The sequence below is a fragment of the Thunnus maccoyii genome, chromosome 17, assembly GCF_910596095.1.
Source record: "Thunnus maccoyii chromosome 17, fThuMac1.1, whole genome shotgun sequence".
Taxonomy (NCBI): Eukaryota; Metazoa; Chordata; class Actinopteri; order Scombriformes; family Scombridae; genus Thunnus; species Thunnus maccoyii.
In genome coordinates, this window is record NC_056549.1 from 17,155,824 (window position 1) to 17,177,948 (window position 22,125).

The 22,125-nt window shown below is 41.1% G+C and overlaps 1 protein-coding gene across 4 annotated transcripts in view; it reads right to left on the reverse strand.

Annotated features, from left to right (window-relative positions):
* Positions 1-444: 444 nt before the first annotated feature.
* wasf1 (WASP family member 1) overlaps positions 445-22,125 on the reverse strand; it is a 65,505-nt gene continuing 43,824 nt past the window's right edge. For 3 of the 4 annotated variants that reach the window (XM_042390783.1, XM_042390786.1, XM_042390785.1), the window contains exons 4-10: positions 21,376-21,529; positions 17,680-17,797; positions 8,088-8,144; positions 7,004-7,167; positions 5,148-5,327; positions 2,701-3,275; positions 445-2,237 (exon numbers count right to left, since the gene is read on the reverse strand). In XM_042390783.1, coding sequence (XP_042246717.1) covers positions 2,080-2,237; positions 2,701-3,275; positions 5,148-5,327; positions 7,004-7,167; positions 8,088-8,144; positions 17,680-17,797; positions 21,376-21,529 — 1,406 coding nt within the window. In that variant the 3' untranslated portion in view covers positions 445-2,079. Of the gene's footprint in view, positions 2,238-2,700; positions 3,276-5,147; positions 5,328-7,003; positions 7,168-8,087; positions 8,145-12,018; positions 12,103-17,679; positions 17,798-21,375; positions 21,530-22,125 lie in introns of all 4 variants that reach the window. The other variant, XM_042390787.1, reaches the window with a different exon arrangement.

Sequence of the window (22,125 nt, forward strand, 5' to 3'; positions counted from 1 at the left end):
AACTGCATTCACACATAATAACTATTTTTTTAACAACAATGGAAGAGTAGAAACATTGTGGAGTACAATATAAAACATAATTATACCAGTAACAAAGTAGAACAGACATATTTATGTTAAGTGCATGCTGGGAGGTTTCCCTACAGCCTGCTGTACCTCATACAACTGCAATCAAATGATCAGCCAATCACAAGAGAACTACTCATGTTGCCTATGTGTCAAAATATGAGCGTAGCATTATTCAAGATAATTTCATCCAAAATCAATCCTGTAACTGCATTTTAAAAAACACAAAATTAGCTGGATTAGCAGGATTATTTTAACCTGATAGAAGGATGTTGGATTAGTTAAACCACATTCGAAGAACATAAGAACACGGCTCAGGGCTCAGCTGAGGAGATGAAACAAACTCAGCGCAGCAACAAACCTCCTAAGATTCAGAGCTGAAACGTAACATTAGATTTTTATTAATTCAAGCAAACTGTTACAGTCAACAGTTACATAAGTTACATGGTATACAGTATTGATCTGATCTTTTTCTTTTTTCAAACCAGGGTTTCTGTCCCACTGTCCCTCCCCCCCACCCCCCCCAAACATAGAAACAGCAAATCCATACAAGCGCAGGCAAGTAAGTAGTAACAGCACAATACATTCATCAACTCAACGATACGTTTAGTACGAACAATAAGGCAAGTAGAAGAAAGAACAAATGGAAAAGATGGCAGACATTTTCTTTGAAATGAGCCAGAACAAGGCATAATGTATCCTTCTCTTTTAGGCCTCAAAAAGGCAGTATCACGCAAAGTGTATTCTTATGAACAACAACGGAACCAAACGAGGTAAGGCTTCTCGTTAGTGGGCAGGTACACAGTAAAGGGGGATCTGAGGGAAAAAGCTGCCTTCAGTGGTGTTGAGTGGTTTGTACCTGGTGTTGGTCAGACACTCATTAAAATGGGTACCTTCTCAAAATTCAGAGCTTTCCTTGGCAAACTGAATATTCATCAGAGGCAGGAAATCTGATGTACATCTTCAGCATCTAATCTCTACCTTGTGTCTGTTTTTGTGGCAAAGAACGTGAGAGAAGGATGGGAGCTCGAAATACTAAATGGCTCAGTGTTAATCTGACATTTCCTGATGTCGACATGAGCGTACGTGGCTCCTCAAGGAAGCCGCAGAACCTGGACAGACGTAAAAGCTCAATCTCTTGGCATACGTTTCCCTGGGGTAAAGGTTAAGATGTAAGTGGATGGATACGCACACGCGTGGTCGAAGCAGCCGTACGCTTTCCCCCCCCTTTCTTCATTTTCACCACAACCATACAACAATCATCACATGACATACCGACACAATCTTTTGCTTGTTCTTAGTGGTAAAGTCTGTCCTCATGACGAAAGACAACCCAGCAGGATGAAATCACAGCTGGTGTTCACACCGAGTGACTGTTCATGAAGTGGTCAGTATTGGCAGCTACTGGCCCGTTAAAACTGCAAATGTTTCAGCAGAAAAAGTAAATAAAAGACGGTAAAAGAAACAGCATTCACTCAATGCCACGTTCAGCCACCAGGTGGCAAAACTGCGCTGAAGAACTCAGGATAGATGCAACATGCCTTCATTTTTTCCTTTTCTATTTTCTTTTCTTTTTTTTCTTTTTTTTTTTAAACATTGACGTACAGATAAGAAACAAAAACAAGTGGTTCTTCAAAAGAGTTATTTTCATGAATAACAATAGTAAACATGGGGGATTTCATCACAGGAAATCCAGCAGAAACAAAGGTTGTGTGGTAATGCAGAAAAGAATGAATGCAAAAGCTTCTTTTTGGAACACTAGAAAGACCGACAAGGGTTGACATGGAGATTCTCCTCCGAACACAAACCACAACGAGACAGAGATATGACGAGATAAAAAAGCTCGACAGAGGAAATGCGGGCAACAACAATGTTTCTCTTCTTTCCGGAGTAGAAAGGATTCTTTGATGGCGAGGTGTGGAGTGCAGGGTTGGAGAAGGGGGGAGGGGAGGGGGCACCTGAACATGTTTGTCCTCTGCCGCCAGCGCTGCTTTCTCTTCCCCCTGACTGCCATCATTCCATCCAGTCTCCTTCGTCAAACTCTGACTCGTCCTCGGAGTCGGAGTACTCCACGGCGATGCGGCGTGACAGGATGGTGGCCACGTCGTTGCCAACTCGCTCGTGCTTAGCCTCTTGCTCTCGCTGCTCCTCCACCTTCCGCAGCTGGATGCCTGTAGCGGGAAAAAAGGAGTGACAGGCAGGGAACGTTTTTTTAGTTTCTGATGAACTAATAATAGACTTATTCTGAAAAGGAACAGGTAGCTTACAGTAGATTTTTAGATCATTTTCACTGAAAACAGCTGGAAATGATGATGACAGTGGTAAAAATGAACCAAAACAGTAAAGATGGAGCCATAAAACCATATCAAAATGAGCTAAAAGATGCTGAAAAGCATAAAACAATGAAGGAATCAAAATTAATAAAATACAAACATTCTCCTAAACAGTAGACTGTGTGTGAGTGCTTTATCCAGAAAAAACAGGTCTCACATCATTGCTGGCAAAAGCTATTGGCAACAGAGAAAAAGAATGATTGATGATAAATTTATGAGGAAATATCAAACAGCTGCCATGTCCAAAAAAATGACTTTGTGCAGCTTTAAAGGGGAATGTTTCAATTAAAACATGACCCACCTTTTCGGATAGCCTCCAACAGCACACTGCGAGCGTCGCTGATGGGTGGCAGATTGGTGGGATGGTGCCTCTTGCTCCCCACGTCGTGGATGGTGGCGTGGGGCGGCGGGGAGGCCATGGCTCCTGCTGAGGGGAAACCCGGCAAAGCTGGCACGCCTGATGGACAGGGCGAGGAGCTCCGTGCTCCGGGGAGGGGCAGAGGAGGAGGCGGCGGGGGAGGAGGGAGGATGGTGCCGTCTGACTGGGTCGCAGAGCCCATGGGTGGGCCCTTGTCCAGGACCTGCTGGAGACGGGCCGGGGAGGAGGAGTGGAGGGGAGGTGCCACGGGTGGAGGGGCCGGGTGGAGCACCCCCGGGGCGATCTGGAGAGGGGCCGGGGGAGGCGGGATGACCGGGGGCTGCTGCTGGACTGGTAGAGGGGGAATGGGGGGTGGAGGCGTGCCCCGCAGGCCCGTGGAGGGTAAGGGGGGAGGTGGAGGGGGAAGCGGGGGAGGCGGAGGAGGAGGAGTGTTGGAGTTGAATCCTGCTGTCCGGGCTGGAGACTGAGGTCTGCTGTCGGAAAAACCCGAACTGGAGCTGGAGGGAAGAAGAGAGACAAAGAAAAGCAGGTCATGATGGAGAATAAAAGTGAGGGAAACCAGTCAGCATCACTTTACAAGTGTTGCAGAAGAAGATATTTATTTTGCTCTGTTTTTTTTAGGCATATATATTGTTTAAATGATAAATGAAACATAATTCCTAGTTGAAAAGTGTGCAGCAGTACATCAGGCTCAGCTGCTGCTCACCTTGACCTCTTTAATCTTATAAACTCCTGCTGTGAAGCTAAACTTTGACTGGAAACCAAAACCTTTTTTGGAAGCCAAAGTTTCCTAAAACACAAAACATGTCTGAATTTTGGGGGCAAATATGTATAAAATGATGCACAAGTTGTCACAGATTTCTATTTGATGGTGCGGCCATAAAAAAAACAAGGAGTCTTGGGTTTGAATATTTCACTGAAGAGTTGGAACACAAACAAATAAATACAGAGCATAGGGTGTATGCTTTACTGCCAAACAGGGTTGAATAAGATGATCGGTTTCAACCTTAAAGATGCCTAAGGGAAATAAAATGATAAACTGAATGTTAAGGAGTTAAATGTCATGTTTACAAGGACTGACATTGGTGGAAGTGATCAGATTTTTGAATATCAGTGTTGTCAGAGAGATTTAGAAGTTTGGATGGAGTAATGATTCCCCTGCAGGCAATTCTTCACTCTATCAGCAAAGTACAAAATACTACAAATCACAGCGTGCCAAAAGGTGCATCATGTTAGACTGCCAAATTAGAGGGTAAAGGACACTGCATATCAGAGAAGAGTGGTGAAAGCACAGAACATCAAAACCTGACTAGAACTGGTACATTAGAGAAAGAATGTTATCAGTAGCGGCCATTCACTGATACCGAGGCTGTATGGGTGGATTGAGCTATTAACCCGGGACATTGCAACACAAAGACCGACACGTTCGCAAGTAAATTTTCTTCCTACAGAGAAAATTGCTTCAGACAAATAGCACAGCGAGAGAGAAGGGGGAGGAAAATTATGTAAGTATTTCCTCTGAGCACGCTTGAGGCTGTATCTGTACCGATATTTTAGAGGAGATGAAGTGAGAATAAAGTGAGAAAATGAGATATGGAACATGACGATAATAACTTAAAAAAAAGGAAGAAGCATTATGACACCAGAACCAAAGGTCAGGAAAAAAATATTGTAGAGTAAATAAGAACAGGGGACAGAGAAAGATGTGGGGTAAGAGGTTTTGGGTAAAAGGAGAAGATAGCTGAAAGGACTTCTGCAAAAATCAATGAGATATTTTCCTGGTGCTGCAGCCGCAGCCTTAATCATTCCTTCTGATCTCTCCATCCCTTCAAACAGTGACATATGCGGCAAAAGTGTGCAGCAGAATAACAACCTGTAATACGCTCAGTGGCCTTAAAACTTTATTGATCCTTCCCTTTTCCTCGTCTTTCCTGTTTTTTCTCCATCTTTGGCCCAAAACACAACACACAAAACATCCATCCGTCCCTTCTTCTTCTTCTGTATGCTAAGCTTTAACAGAGCAGAAAATCCTCACCCTCTTAAACAGAATGAACACACACAGAAAAGTAATGGGCTGCCACTCGCTATGACCAATTGATCCATAAGAGAAAAGAGGAGATAAACAAACAAACCAAAGTGACGGGGCGGGATTGCATTTCTGTGTGAAATAGTATTTATGAATTAATTTTTCACACTTGTTTGAATCAACTGAAGCAGGAGGAAAGTTGGCAAACTAACTTTCTGGCATGCAAATGTGAGTGCTACTACTAAAGATTTTAAATAATTTTTATGAAAAATAAGTATCACTGACTGGTTTCAGTGGCGCGACTTAAAAACAGAGGTGTGTTGTGATTTGGAGCATGTCCCACCTGATCACAGAGGGTGGCTTGATCTCTCCCAGTGAGTGCATGGGAGGTGGAGGCGGTGGAGGGTCGTGGGGCCGCGAATACATTCTGTCCCCGGTACGGTTCAGCAGCTCGTTCATCTGGGTGTAGGGCAGCGCCGCCAGCGAGAAGGGTCCGTCCAAATGCTCCATGTACAAGGGAGCCCTGAGCAGAGAGAGATGCGTTTTCATTTTCTCACTTGTCATTTACCCCACGTTATGTTTGGGTTAGTCTTTGAGCTTCCCTCGCTGACTTTTGCAGCATCTGTTGTCACTTTCAGTTGTATCTTGCGTACATCCTGCATACATTCATTTTTCTGTCATAACTTTATCACAGGCATAATAAATCAGCTAAAAACAGACAGATCAGATGTTGTGGCTATGACTTAATGCTCATGCTACAAATCGAATATACCGATGATTTCTAACCACTTTATGGCCCCTTACAATGACGCAATGTCTACATGAGTCAGTGTGTGGTGACTTTTCTCCACGAAAAGTCAGAACTATTAATATAATGTTACTTAGCAGAACTATGATTTTTCTTCTTTCTGAGCCTGTAAATCATCTCACCACCCCTTAGAGGCTGCGAAACATTATAATTAACAATAACAACACTGGTAATGAACTAACAAAGCCAATCAATTGAATCACTAAAAGTGATTGCGGTGAACATATACACAGGATGTGAGAGTCCACTTAATTGAAATGAAACTCAGTGTAAAAAGAATGTAAAAAGTTCAATCAGCAGCTCAAACTCAACTGTGCTAAAAGTATAAATAAAATATCAGAGAAGGAGAAGAGACGTATTTAGGAAATACCGCTTTCAACAAGCTGAAACTCTTCTCTGTGAATGAACATTAACATTTTACAACTCTTAGGGATGCCATCATGTTTTTCTTAGTTGCTCTGTTGATTCAACATCTGATCCAGATATTTCAACACAGTAAGAATAACAACATTTCTTTTACTCATGCAAACATGAGTAATGAGTTTTGAAAAATGGCTTAAACTTCTTTTTCTGCTGTGTCTTACACCAGAAATCTGTAAATATAAAAGTGGTTTAGCCACAAAAACAATTGAGGTGATGCTTTGGCAGCACTGTGCATCATTCACACCTCGTCTATTTGACCATGATGTCAAAAATGTGTTCATTCACATCATTTTAGGTGAATTCACAATGTTGTATCAGTTTACCTCATATTTATACTCAATCTATGCTCAGAGAAAAGATTTTATGTCAGCTATCCATGGAACTGACAAATCAAAGAAAACCACCAATTTGCATAAAAACTTTTCTTTCATTAATCTCATTTACTGGCAGGGAAATTATTAAATAAGAGTCACATTGGAGCTTTGAAGCATAATAAATGCTTTCACAACTGTGAGGGACCCTAATCATCGCTGTTGTAGCTGCATTTCCTTGGTGCCAGTGAGGTGTAAATTGAAAGGACCCATTCTCTGTGGAATGGGCACATTTTACTTTTGTAGATCTGAGTGATTTCATCCTGCAGAAAAATCTGTGTTCATCCAATCAGTATTTTTGAAGCTCAATGCTCTTTTAAATCAGGAGTTATACCTTCTGTATTTCCATGGTTACCAGGATGTATACTTATATTTTAGTCTCATCACTTGACACCTAAAGTGAACTGCTAACAGGCTGAATAGCAATCAAATAGGGTGACTTTCCTAGATTGAAAAATTGTAATTAAATGCCTTAAAAAAGGTCTGAGAATTTTTGGTGTGGTTAGAACCAATTTCCTTCTAGACAGGAAAACAGGTTAATAATTCATGGTTTAAAATGTGGTGTAACCTCACACTGGCAGGGCCACCTTCACACACCTGTTGTCGTGGTAACCCGCGGAGCCGTTAGCCTCTCTGTGTTTGTCGTCAGGTATGTCCTGTGCCAACTCTGCACCCAGTGCCAGTTTCTGCCACTCCTTCTTACGATCGTGGGGTGCCCGAGGTACCTTCTCCGGCTCCTGAGGACGGTCTATTGCCTTCAGCTTTGGTAGGTGGGTGTTGAGGGGCAGAACAAGATGACAATGATGATGTTGTGGGAAGAGGAAGATGGGCAAGATGTGGGAAAAAGTAAGGACCGAACAAAAGGAGGAGTTTACAGGAGATGGTTTGGGGATGGAAAGAAAGAAAATTGTGAACGGAGATGAGAAGGAAAGAAGAGGAGAGAGAAGACAGATTAGCTGCCGTTGAGTAAATGTCATTCATCTTATAAGACAGTGATTGCCTGTTATACACTATCACAACAGGCTAAGGTGAGATTTATTGTCAGATTTAGAAATAAAAAGAAACACGAGTAAAAGAAGCATTTTATGACTATTCAAGTAGAAGACCAAACACACAAACCAAATCAAAAAGTTTACAACCTCCTTTAAAACTGAATGCCACTACACCATTTTCAGTTAACTGTCCATGGGCCATATAAAGATCTATATACACTACACCAAAGCCTCATTCCTGCACAATTCATCTTGATTTTACATAGCAGCTAGATATTGTCATAGCAACAAGATGATGTGAGCTTTTCAAATAGACAGTGTGCTGAGCTAGTTCACTCAAGAGGCAAATCACACAAATGTTTAAGAAGCAGGCTTCTAAAAAAAAAAAAACTTCACAGAAAAGTAAATATTGTCATACCAGCTTGGGAACAGGGAGTGCTAACGGACTGACTTAGACTAAATCAAATCATTATACAAGTGGAACTCAGAAAGTAGTAATAAAGTGACAATTTGAAACGTTTTTTTGCACGTGTGAAAATCATTTACTCAAGTCCGTTGTCAAACGGCACTCCCTGCCTCCCAGACTTCAGCATGACTGACTTTTAACACACACACAAAAAAAAGAAACTGAGCTGCTAAGGCAGAAATCACACACATTGTTTGGAAATAATCGCTGTATTTTCACATACCTGCCCTGGAAGGTCTAAGTACCTATAGACCTGATCATACATGCGGGGGTCCTGCAACTACAAGAACAAAAACAAAAACCACAAGAGAAGCACCAGGGGTGAGGGGAGCGGGTCAAAAAATCAACACGGCGCAGGATTGAGCACAACACCGCTGCACACAGTCAACAGGGACAAAAACAGAGTGGGTGGTGAGGACAGAGTGGGACAAAAGGGAAAGAGGGGAAAAGAAAAGTGCTGTTAAACAGAAAATGACAACGTGCACAGCTCGGGATGTCACAATGCAGGTAGGGCACACAGCAGCACACGCAGTCCAGTGTGAACATATAAACACACACACACACACACACACGCTGGGAAAAAACAGAGCCGAGCTTCGGCACAAACAGAAAGAAGACTGAGGTAGAAAGGGAGAGATCTCACTGGAATGGAGGACGAACTACAAAGGTGTATTTCTACATGTGGGGAACAACTTTCGAACCTATAACAGCAGCACACAGTGAGGAATGACATGCAAAACAAACACACACACACATGTGTGAGTCAACTCAAAATAATACATGGCACATAGGAGCACAAGAACAACAAGGACACTAAAATGAAGAAGTTCAACTAAATACTGGTATGCATGAAAGCACCTCCTCAATTAGTTTAGTTATCCTGAACCACCTTATGCATTCATATCATCATAATAATATGCAATCCTGACATAATAAATTAAGATGACATTTTCTTAAAGGATAACACTGGTGTCATTCTATGTTTTTCTCATTATCAACGAATCCAAATAACAAAACAACATCTTAGTTGGTCTCTCAATACTTCTAACCTCTGCAGCCCATTTGTTCACACTGAAGATGAAAATCTATAAAAATTTGTAACGAGTATCTACTTTCATTTAAAAAAAAAAAAGCTAAATAATTTATTTAAACAGCTGGGAATTGTAGTTTTTAGCTAAGGTTACTAGTTGAAATATTGGATTTGTTGCTATTTTCAACTGTGGATTTATACACATTTGTTACCCTTGTGAGTATTTACGGCAGCGGGACACTGTGTGTGTGGGATTGACTCAAAATAAACTACAGCCTACATGCTCATTGTAATGAAGGAACTTGTCACCCAGTGCAACAATGTGTCTCATTGATGTGTTTTCTGGACAACAATGTAAGAATGTGGCACAGAAAAATAAGCTACATGAGGCTTTGGCTATGCAGGCAACACTTTCCAGTGGAATCAATTCATTGTTGGTTTTGGTCTTAAGGGTGAAATACAGTATAAATAGTATTCTACTAACACATAACATTTTCCCCTGTTGGCTCTCTAGCTTCTGAGGAATCAAATAATTATTACAGTCCTATTTTTAATAGCAGACAGACCATGTAGACTGTGTATGTGTGTGTACACCTGTGTGTATGTGTTGGTGTATCATTTCCCCCCATCATTTCCAGCCTGCGACACCAGCACACTCCATTAAAACCAATTCTAATTGATTTCTTTTATGTCACATAGATCCTCCAGGGTGGCCTTTCCTGCTTATTAAATAACTCTGTGTGTGTGTGTGTGTGAGCTGGTCTTCAAATGAAACATGCTGGCTGACAGGCGGCTGATTCAACACATCGTGGGTTGTGGACAGCATCTCCTCTGCTTTGGCTAAATGATGTTGATTTTGCCCGTCCACTGCTGTTGCCAGGCCACTGAGAGCGAGCACGGGGATAAATCCTAATGGTAATGCACATTGATTAGGTTCTGATTCATCATGGCCCATTACCCCTGATGAGGCATTGGCTGAGGGGAAGCCTCTGTGCCCAAAGCGCACGCACACACACACACACACACATCCAGACAACCATCCGCCTCGTACTCTCCTCCAGCACTTTCATATATCTGGACTGACAAACTGAATATTATTCATTCCAAACATGAGTAAGCAATGCATCCTGACAACACTGTCTGCTGAGGCTGAAGGAGCTGCATCAGAAGGTCAAATATTTTAACTTATTGCCATTTTCCCAAACTGTGCTGAGCCTTTAAAATTCAGCTGCAATTTGGAAGATTAATTTTACTCTGACTGAACTCTGACTTCCTAAAAGGTTTGCAGTCATTGTGTCTTGGCAATATTTAAAGAAGCACTAAAGAGCACATTTGCAAAGTAATAGGTGATCACACTATAATACTTCTCTGGGATTTATAGACTGTTATTATGGGATTTTGGTTTTATTGATATTAAAATAGGGAGTGACGGGAAGGACAGGTGGTTGATAAAAGGGGAGGAAAACACAGGTAAAGAGCCAGAGTCAAACACATAATGCCACCAGACAACCATCTGTTCAACAGAGCATCAGAGTGAAAGTTTTAATGCAGCAGTGTGGCTGTGACAACAGACTGGGGGGGAAAAAAAAGCAAAGAGTAAACAAGGGGGGAGGTTCACTGTATTTATGTAAGAGAGAAAATGAGAAACAGGGACTGTGTGGTGTGTGTGTATGTGTGTCTGTGTGTGTGTACGTGTGTGTCACAGCTTTTATAAATGTAGCTAATTTCAGAGGGCTGTGCGCTTCTGCTAGGTCGTCATCCTTCATCTGAATGGACTGGTGCTGGCAGAGAGCGTGTCGCTGTGTGTAAGCAGTGTGTGTGTGTGTGTGTGTGTTTGTGTGTATAGATTTATGTTTATGTACAAAATGCAATCGCATGTGTTTGTATGTGCGTATATATGTATACATACTTGTACTGTATGTGTAGTTTTTTTGTGTGTACCTGCAGGTGTTTTTGTAGTTTTGTACGCATGTTCAATGTGTCAGACTCAGCAGAACTGCAGCTATGTTACTGAGTAAATAACCCTCCACAGGGAGGCCCGCAAAGGCGCACGGCCAACGGACCACCCTGCTGCTGACAATAACACAAACCCCTAACACAATACTACACACATTACTGCTGCTGCTCATCTATTTGATTTCTGCTGGACATAATTCTACAATATTCAGTATATTCAGTATATTCAATACTCAGAAATGACTGTTCCTCTGATGAGATATTCATTGGACAAGTGTGCGGTTAGTTGGATTGCAATATTCTGCGTTATTATGAAGCCTTACAGCAATATCAAATAATGTGCTTGATACCTTTAAATAGCAGAAAAGAAAACGTGTACCAGCAACAAGTAAGTTTTGATATCTGTAACTAATATTTCTAGCAGCAATCCAGTCGACACAGAGAAAGAAAGCAGTGTTAGTATGACCACCAAAACAATGTCAGCGAGGCAAACAAGCTGAAGAGGGCTCCCGTTCCGCAGCAATGTGCAGTTAATTCAAACCAAGCAAACATATGACTGATCTGAGATCTTTTGCTGTTAGTGAACGGTCTACTCCTTGGCTGTGTCCCAAATTCCTTATTCTTACAGTTTCCTATCCTCGTTCCTAGATATGAAGGTATAAACAGACAGATATGGCCAAAACACATTCTGAGCCACAGTTTAAAGCATTAAACCGACTTTATTTTGAATTTTGCAAAATGTTTTGCCAAGTTGTTTCAGGTTTGGTTGAGACAAACCAGGCATAAATAAATGAAGAATTTTCTAGTGCCACCCACTTAACCTTGAGTTGTAATTGCATGTTAGCAGCTATTATGTCAAAAACTAAGCGCTGTATTCTGTGAACAAAAATGTACTGAAGAGCTACATGTTGTCAGACATCTAGACAGATTTCAAAAGCTAGAATAAATACTAAAAGATTTAGAGGAAAATCAGTTTTCATTTTTGGAAGATTACCGGTAAAAATCTAATGACTCCTGGTCTCCTACCCCTAGTACAGAACTGGGATGCAGTCAGGACAGGTAAATACTGGAGGGGTTGTTAGTATCAGAGCATCAGTTAGTATCGGAGGGCTGCAGGCTACCACGTGGGAAGCAGATGCTCTGGCGGGGGGGGCGGTGGGGGTCTTACCTCTGGGGGAGTGAGGAAGGTAGGAGGGGTTTCAGAGAGGACTCTTATAAAGCCCTTGGGACACACAAGATAAGGCATTTCCAGCTGCACAGAGTTAGACAGAGTTAGACCGGGATTTAGAAGAGAAACTGTAAAGCAAAGGCTGACAGGAAGGAAGGCAGAGGAAGAGAGATCCTAAAGCAGTATTTCTCTTTTTCTTCTGCCAGCAACACTACAAAATATCACATGTTCAAAGGTTTTCAAACAACTTATAAATAATCTACATTATCACTATTTTTGACTGTGAAAATTGTTTTTATAAAAATGGAAAAATGTACCCAAGATATAACTGTTAAAAGCACACGTAGAGCTCTCAGTCCTCTATTTTTACTTTTAGTTCAAGTCAGTCTTGACAGTTCACATACTGTATGTAGGTGGTGGAGGAGAGGAGTTCTACTGCAAATGCGCCGTCTGCAAAGGCTGGATATCATTTTGTCACTCCAAACATATCGCTGAATGTCATTTCCAAACCGCAGTCTCTTGCCTTACCTTCAACGTTTCAAATTGAAACTTTCAATGTTACCTGTGATAACAAGCTAACAAATACTCAAACAGTTGCACCGGTTTGTGACAAGCTACAAGAACAACATGATGAGATGAGTCATTAGCGCACTGGCAGAATAAATCCTGTCTTGAAGTATGCAGATGCAGCATCCTGACCACTTTATTAGCTCATTAGAAACCATGCAGCACATTGTGCCATCTAAATCTGGTTTGAAGCGATCACTTTTTTTAACCTGTCCCTTGGAGCAAAGCGTCCAAATGGTCCATGTATAACAATGACTGTAAAGTCATGGCAGATCATGTCCGTCCATAATTCAAATATCAGGTTCAAAACTGTTGTCACTGTCCTGCAGATGGACAAATTCATGCATACAACGTTGTCCAATAGAGAATGTAGGCAAGCGTACTGAAAACACGAGTGATTTATTCGCTAACATGTAAATCGCTGCTTTAATAAGGGGCTGCATATGATTTACAACACACTAAATATACTTCTTAACCCACATGCGTACAAAAGGAGCTGTTTACATAGGAAATATCTGCTGCTCAAGAGAGCATGTCTCTGGTCGGAAACGACCATTAAGCCTGGTACATGCTGTAACTGTGTTGTGGACAAGGCAGGCTGAAATATTTAACATGTACATTCTTTTGCTGGAGGATAATGGTTTTTTGTAAACATGACTTTTACAATAACCCCAGGATGTACTTGCTGCGATATACTAAAGATAGCTGAGATCGCTGTTGCCGAAGCGTCATAATGGTTGAAAGATTGAAAGGTCAACTTTTAAAATGAATCCCCCATGTTCTACTGTGTCTGAGCAATAAGGAATCTTCACATGCAGCTCCAATACTCGATTAACATCCACCGCAGTCTGGATGAAAGTCATTCATCATTCATTTTTTTGCACTGGAGCAACTGAGTTCAGGCTGAGGTGAAACAGGACCCTTGTCCTAGTCCAAATATCTTTCATGAAAACCCCCCGTTCAGCGTGTCAGTCTCGGTCCATCTCTGTGTCAAACCGCTCCGAGCCTGCTGTCTCTTGAATGGACCCGAGCAGTTGCCATGGCAACATGGCACAGCAAAGGGGGGTAAAAAGGATTGAGTGCTCTTTGTAGTGAGGGGAAGGTAACTTAATTTGTGTTACCTTTATATTTTTTATCAGAATTTGTGTGTGTGTCTCACAGGCATAGCAAGTAAAAAATGTGTTCTTTATTGTTTTGTGGACTTTAATTATCTCTTTGTAAACAGAAATTCTGTTTTTATGGACCCAAACAAACAACTTTCACAGCTCCCTATCCATTTCTCTACATCTGATATTGCCTTTGTAGATTTAAGCCCTTGTAGTCTTTTGATACTTTGGCATTTTGGAATTCAGTCAAGGGAGATTTCTTCACCAGTCACCTGTGACAATGCATGAAAAAGTTTTTATACTGGCTTGTCGATTAGTAAAACTGAATCAATGAGCACCCACTGGTTTTAATGAGGACTGGCGGTGATACTTTTAGACTAGAACAAATAAGGAAAAAAAGGCTGCAACTTTAATGTCAATATATTCCATTAGGATGTCTGTGAGAGCTATAATGAGACAATAGGAGGAGAGACAGAGCCAAAGGGGATTCTCCACAGGGGATCCAGACTCTCGAGACAAACGGCGATGTAGTGTGGACTCAAAGAGAGGCGGCGATGCTCTTTTTCTCCTGTCTTGCCAACTCTCTCTCTCTCTCTCTGTCTCTTTAGCTTCTTTTCTAGTGAGTCCCTGGGACTTTCCTCTCACTCTCTCTGTCTCTGTCTCCCTCTGACTGAATGGCTCAGCACATAGTCTACTGCTAATCCACTGAGGCGGAGGCTAACACAGGAGCTAATGAGATTAGGACACTGCAGGTTTCTGTTCCCTTCCCTCTGCCCTGTGCTGCTTTTCATTTATCACTGGCTGCTAATCTGTGTGTGCCTGTGTGTGCTGTAGTGTGTGATTGTGTAAATGTGGTTTCAGACTAATTATTACTATTGGTAATGTAGAGATTTATTAAAGTCGTACTATGAATATAAATAAATATATTACCAATAAATGCCAATAAATATATTCAACCAAAAAAAAAATATACCTAGTAGGGGTTAAAGTGCCAAACTGAAAATAGAAATATTGTACGTAGCAGTCTTACCCTTTCTACTCTTTTTCTCTTTTCAGGTTTCCAGATGTAAAATTTGTTAATTGAGAATTCAATTATAATATGGTTGCAGTTCAGCCGACATTTTTGTTTTAAACATTCAAGTAGTTTCTCTTCAGCATTTCTTTCAACTCTAACTAACTTTGCATCATGAATTTCTATGATTTGCTAATCCTCCTCCAGGAGATACATTGTAGACTATTCTGAATTTTAATCCTCACAAATGAGACCTATTCTCTATAATGTATGATGCAATGCAGAACGCTGACACTTTACATGAGGAAACTTCAAGGTTGCTTGAGAACTGGACCTGTTTTTAAGTGAGTAAATGAATTTAAGGAAGTATTTAACATCCATGTACTTCTGTTTAAATAAAGGCCTAAAAAAAAGAGTTTTAAGGTTTGACATTCTGGTTCAAACTGTACGTCTGCTATGGATTTCTACTACTACTACTACTACTTCTGCTACTTCATTCACTGAATTATTCAATCTGGTGCTTCAACACCCTGGGCTAAATATTTGATTTGTTGTGGTGTGAGAAGAAACTCTGACCTTAACCATGAACTGGGTCTCCCTGTTCACCAGCTTAAGTCAAATGCTTTTGCCTTTCACTGGAAGGCATCCAAACCTTTTTTTTACTGGTTCAGTGGATTCAAGGGTTGATGTTTTTTTGGAAAACTCTGAAGAGTCAGACACACAAAGCTCCCTTAAGACAAGACCAGATCTCTAACATCTTCGGGCGTCTTCGGGTTAATTATCTTGTACATTAGAAATCCTGGCTGCCTTGCATGTGCACCTACAGTTATTTTTAGGCTACAGTTGTTGTGTATGGATAGTGTTTGAATATCAGCCTTGTTTCCTCTCCTTCTTCATTCATTTTCATTTTGTGGAGAGGATTCGAACATTTTTTGCCATTCAGTGTGTCCAATATACAGTATCGTTATAACAACATAACATATACTGACTTTCACAATACAACACAGACTTTCAGTGGCATCGTATTGTTGTTGTTTTAAGCTCTGTTGTCTAAATGAATGATTCAGAGCAAAATATAAATAACTAAATTACAGATATTGCAAGTTGTGTTTTACACATTTGAAGAATATTGTCTAATGTGAAACAACACATAATTTTATAGCATTGAATGTCAATTTTACTTGTGATTTTGCATACATGATGCCATATTGTGAAGTATCACATTTTTTTTCTTGTTAGCTTTGTGATTTCGACACTGTTGCACAGCTGTAATTAGTAATATAAAGTCGCAAAAAAAAAAAGACTGCATGACAGACGTTGGGGGGAGAAAAAGTGAGAGAACTGGAACATTGTCTGTCACGGCACAAAATGTGTTGGCAGCCAATCTCAGATAGCGTCACGCTGACTGACAGGTGGCAGGGCCTGTTAGGTCATCGACACTGCAGCTGCATGGTAGATCATGGTGCATTTAGAAGGATCTTGACCGCACATCCATGCCTGTGTGTGTCTGTCCTTTCTGTCTGTTTGAGTGTGTGTGTTTATATAACCATTTAGAAGCAAAAGGATGATATGGGTGATAGTCTGTAATCTCCTGATGAAATAACAAGGTGGCAACACACACGATGACAAGATAGAACCACCCAATACGCTGAGTGACCAAGTGTAAATCTACCAATGTTTTACACTAAATTTCACCCATATGTGCATGTGTATGTTTATGCATAACTTCAAACTTATTTTCCAGCCTCCTTTCAATTCCTGATTCTGTACGCTTCCCACAAACACACACATACATAGCCTCTCCATACTGTATTTGCCCTGATCCTCATTCAGACCATTTATGAGCCATGATGGTTGCACAAACCAACAAATATGTGTGCGTAATTCCTCTAATCCATCCTGCTCCCTGAGAATGTCTTCTAGTCCCTTCCATGGGGTCTGTCTAACTGCCAGTGTGGCGAAGAGGGAAATGAACATGGCTTTACAAGCTGAGCCCACCCGGGGCTTTAATTAGAATGAAATCATTGGAATGAGCTTTGGCTACAAGCAGTCATATCAACCTAAACCTCTGATGGAAATAAGGTCTATCTACTGTTGCAAATGAGCTGTCTGTTTTCTTTTACTTTTTTTTTTTTAAATATGCATTTGTTTGCTGAGCTAATGTAAAGCTGATGAATATAAAACTACCAAAAAAAAAAAAAAACACATGTAAATCTCTCTCAATCCTCCAAACTAATTTTTGGCTAAACTTGCCCTCCATCCTCTCCACACCTTTCCTGCAATCATTAAAAACCTTTATAACTCACAAATTATATGCTCTTCATTCACAGGAACCCTCACTGGTAATATCACCATCCTTATTCCTCGTTGACATGATTGTTATGAGCTTTGATTGACTGTGAGGGAGCGAAATGTGGAGCACACCCTGCTTCCCACGCAGGGAAATGCAATCTGGTGCTGATTAGAGCTCCTGGCACTAGGGGTGGGAAACCCCTCTATTTTGTGTGGGCTATTTCATCTAATTTGTGTGTGTGTGTATGTGTGAATAAGAGCTCGACATCAGCTGCATGTGAGCACAGATCTTCTTCACTTGGTCCACGGATGTGTGCGCATGTTTGTGCACAGGCGGAGAGATGACGCACGGTGCTCTCTCCGTGTGAGAAGCGGGGGCAAGTGACCAGCAGCTGCTCCCATTAATTAATGATCACACGAGTAATAACTAACAGGGTTGACTGACTGGCGGAAGAGTCGATTAATCTATGAGCGGTGGCTGATTAATGTGTTAGGCTACATGGTATGTAGCCAGGCCTGCGAATCTATCAAGTTTATTCATGCAGCACAACATCAATCTGTATCTGTGGAGGTTACAGGAAGCCTCTTGTTCACTCTCACTCTGTGTTCATGTACTCATCACAAACACCTCAAAGTAAAACGTCCACTACGAGGGCCCCTGTGCTTGTCATTTTCCACACATACCTTCTGTTTCCGCCTCTCCTTCCGCTTGTCTTCTGTGTCCTGCAGCATTTTCTCTCTCCACAGGTCAAAAAAGTATGAAGGATTGGTGTAGAACTTCAGACCTTCCTTCCCATCGTCCCTGCAGACAGAAAAAAAGGAATCTCATTACATTTTCGTTGGTCTTCTGAAGAATTCTTAAATTCGCTCTCTGAAATAATTTATAATATGTGACTTGTATGTGACAGTACAGCTCACTTTATAACTAGTACTTTGCCTTAAATAAAAACATAAGCCTGCAACTAACAATTAGTTGCATTATCATTTCATTTGCTGATTATTTACTTGATGAATTGATCGATTGTTTGGTTTATGAAACGTCACAAAATGGTGGAAAATGGCCATCACAATTTCCCAAGGTGATCAATGTAACATCTTCAATGTAAGACTGATAAAAGCAGAAAATCTTCACATTTGAGAAGCTATAACCAGAGAATATTTGGCATTTTTGCTTCAAAAATGACTCAAACGATTCATCAATTATCAAATTAGATGCATGTCAATCGATTAATCCATAATCATTTCAGCTTAACGGAAAGAAAAGGCAGATCAGAGTGCTGAACTGCTACAAATAGCCTTTTTCCTCTTTATTTTACCTTTTATGATCATTTTTCTTCTCTTGTACCCTGCCCTTGACTGTCTTAGTCTGCTTTCCTTTCAAGTAATCATATCTGTTTACTCTTTGTCATGAATAATAGCAAACGTCCTGCGTTATAATTCATTCCCTCTCAACTCTGCTCCTCTCCCTGTCTCCTTCACTCTCATTACAGATGCCTTTGTGGTTCATGGTCACTAGGGGAAACAGTGCCATGATGACAGGGAGGGAAACATAAAAAGACTTCTGACGGAGGCAGGTAGTTATCACATTAAAGGTCCCTCTTGAAAAGGAAATTATCATACACGAATGCCCACACATGCTGTCTAAAAATGTCATTTCATATCAGTATCGGGAAAGGTCTTGCAATTGTCCTGCTGATGTCTTTCTTTATGTCATACTTTATAACTGATCCATTTTGTAACACGTGGGAGGCTGCGATCTTATTTACAAAGACAAAGACCAATCAGCAACATCCATCCTTTCAATCTCCACCCAGACAGTTCGTGAAACATCGAAAGGACTTTTTTGACACTTCAAACCATCAAGAACAAAACTGAGTCCCTAGTTCCTCTGGTGGAAATGCAGGTAAAGTTCCTGAGTTCTTAGTCCCCGGAAAAGTTAGTCAGGAGGACCCATTAGTCAGAGTCAACATACTGTACATAGTGGTCTGAAGCCAGCTGACTGGACAACACAAAGAATCTCAGTCGAGATTACAGAATTACACAGCACATATGTCTACATATGGCTTGATTAGCAAGATAATATCATTTTGAATGAGCTCTCTCCTTAATCTTATTTCCTTCAAACTAGTGAAAATATACTATAAACATGTTATGAAAACTTAAATAACTACATCTCCTCTGAAGACTATCAGTCATTCACAAATACATTTCTAGACAGGATTGAAGACCATGTAAAAGGGTATTTTTCAGGTTTTCTTTCAAACTCATTACCAAGAAATATTTGGTGGATCCTGACCATTCAATGGTCCTAACTGGAACTTCATTCAGAGTCTGCCACGCTATGGGAGGCAATTATTTGATGATAACACGGATAAGAGCGAGAATACTGAACATGAAAAGGAAAAGCTTCAAAAGGCAGAGCAGAAAGTTTAATGATATGCAACACAGCAAAGGGAAGAAAATAGAATCCAACAATGGGATAAGGAGCTACTGTGGTGTGTGTGTGTGTGTGTGTGTGTGTGTGTGTGTGTGTGTGTGTGTGCGCACTCCAGGAAGTATTTGAGTGTTTGTGTAAATCATGTAAATCATTATGCATGGTAGTCACTCTGTGTATATTTGAGGTGTGTGTTTGTGTGTGTGTGTTTGCTTGAGTGTATGAGAGAGAGAGAGAGAGAAAGAGAGCGAGCATAGCGAGCTATGCTCAGAGGGGGAGGTGTCCCGGGGAGCCTCCTGGTGCGATGTGTGAAGAGGAAGAGGGGAAGAGAGCAGAGGAGACGACAGCAGAGGAGAAAAGAAAATGAGGAGAGAGTGAAAGCCAGCGGAGGGATGAGGACGAGAGAGAGGGGGAGAATCAACGGGGAAGCGACTGAAAACATCAAAATAGAGGCAGCATTTTAAATTATGAATCATAACAATGAAATCTTTGCTCAATCGGCTGCTCAAATCAACCCTGGGAGCTGCTGTATAATTCATTTTTAGTTCTGGGCTACAAAGAAAATCCAGATGTGCAGAATATGTCACATTTAATCCTTTTAGATATAAAGGGATAGATCGCTGTACTGTGTGCTCTTATACAGCTCTGTCCACTGTCCTCTATAACACGTAGCTGAACCATATCAGTTGTTATAGAGGGAGAGCTATTCCAGCCAGCCTGGGAACTGACAGTCAGGCTTACAATGAACATGGTTTTTATGTCTAATTCAACTGTGAGCATTAAATCTTCTTGTCTGAATAACAACTGACATGAAGCCCTCAGCCGGCACAAAACAAGACATTTAGAATAAGGTTGGGAAATAAAGTCAGTGAGTCAGACACATCAAGGCCCAGAAGTTAAAAACACACCCACGACAGATTTAAATACCACAGCCTACACCTGCACCTGTCTGTCTACAGTGCATGTGAATGTGTCTATACACAAACACACACAATATACTCCAACTGGCTTAGTCAGTGTGAGACAGTTAGACAGAGACAGGTCCTGTAAGATGCTGAAGGAGGAAAAAATAGAGCGAGAGGGAAAACAGAAGTGAGAAAGCAGCAGGGTGAGAAGAAAAAAGAGAGGGAGGGAGTGTTGGCCAGCAGAGATTTTTTATGGAATATGCATCTTCAGATGACTCCCTTGATCTCTCTGCTCGCCTGGCTCAACCTCAAGAGAGCCAAGAGAGATTCCTGTAATAAGATACCAACTTGTCTGGATGCTCTCAAAGATGCATAAGCAAGTGTTTGAAAACATGCAAGCTAGTATTCACACAGATATTTACCTGTATACTCTAAACTCTACACCTAGTCAAACTTTTTTTTTCCATTTGAGGTTAAAGCTATTCAAGCTCAAGATGCCTTTTCTATTTTGTTCCGTGTGACCATCAATAACACACTGCTGTGCTTAATAAAAGCTTTTATAGCTGCAGGCAGGAGTATAATACAAATAAATTGGACCAAATAACAGCCAGAATTCAGTTCATGTAGGTACTTTTGTGTTAAAACACTGGGGTGCAATCAGTCTCTCTTTATGCCCATCAATAAAACACAAATGTATTAATTTTTCTCATTCCCCCGACTGTGGAGAGTGGAAACAGACAAATATATGTAGAAAGTCGATGTAGTTAGAATCATGCTGGGCTCAGAACAAGGCTGCATTCAAACACAACCTCGTATTTGTCAGATTTTCTAGTAAAAATGGAACAAGGGTACTACTTCGTCACGAAGCTCACTTCCAAAATAGGTTGTTAAATGCATATTATCATGCAATCTTAGCACACACTGTGAGAAATATGTTGCTTTTTTTTCCTTCAAAAATAAATAGCGCCAGTAAACCCTTGAGCATTTTCTGAGAATGTCTTACCAGGGAAGCCTTAGATAGGAAAACATGTGCATTCAGACCTGTAGGGTGAGAGGATGTTGAGAGGTGGCGGCTGCTCGCAGGCCTGGAAGGTCTCCTGCAGTGGGATGGGCAGCGACTTGCGGTCAAACAGCTGCTGGTCCTGAATAGTGGAACTCCTGAAAGCCTTCCTCATGGTAATGTCCTGAAGAGACACTGATGAAGGGATGAGAGGATGGAGAGAAAGGGGAAGACAGAAGAGAAAATCATGGGTTATTATCATTTTGTCAGATTCTTTGTAAGATATGTCATGTACAGTATGTGTCTAAGAAAATGAGGTTCAGTTTAAGACTTATGCTTGTTGCTCTTTGGTTGTACTTTCCCACAATGTATCCTTGGCTCACATACACACACACCAAACAACAGACTCTTTGTCTCTCATGTCTGTGATGAACACAATAATTACCATTTGCCTCAATCTCATCATTATCATCATCAAAATCGACATTGACATCATCACTCAAACGGTCACAATCAACATTACGGAGCACTAAACCTATTAGAAGACACTAATCATCCTCCCCTGGGCTAACGCTACATTGTTGTCCTAATTGGCTAATTTCTATTCCCCCCCGCTCCACCCCTCCCAAAAGCAAAATCTACACATGACGACTTGGCTTGGCTTAGCTAAACTAAGCTAGGCTAAGGTCGCCTGTCAGTGGCTTTGGGAATATTTGACCTTCTTTCATAGAGGAACAGCTGACATTTTCAGAGGGCAGAAGAATAACAGAGGAAAATCAATGCGGCGCATT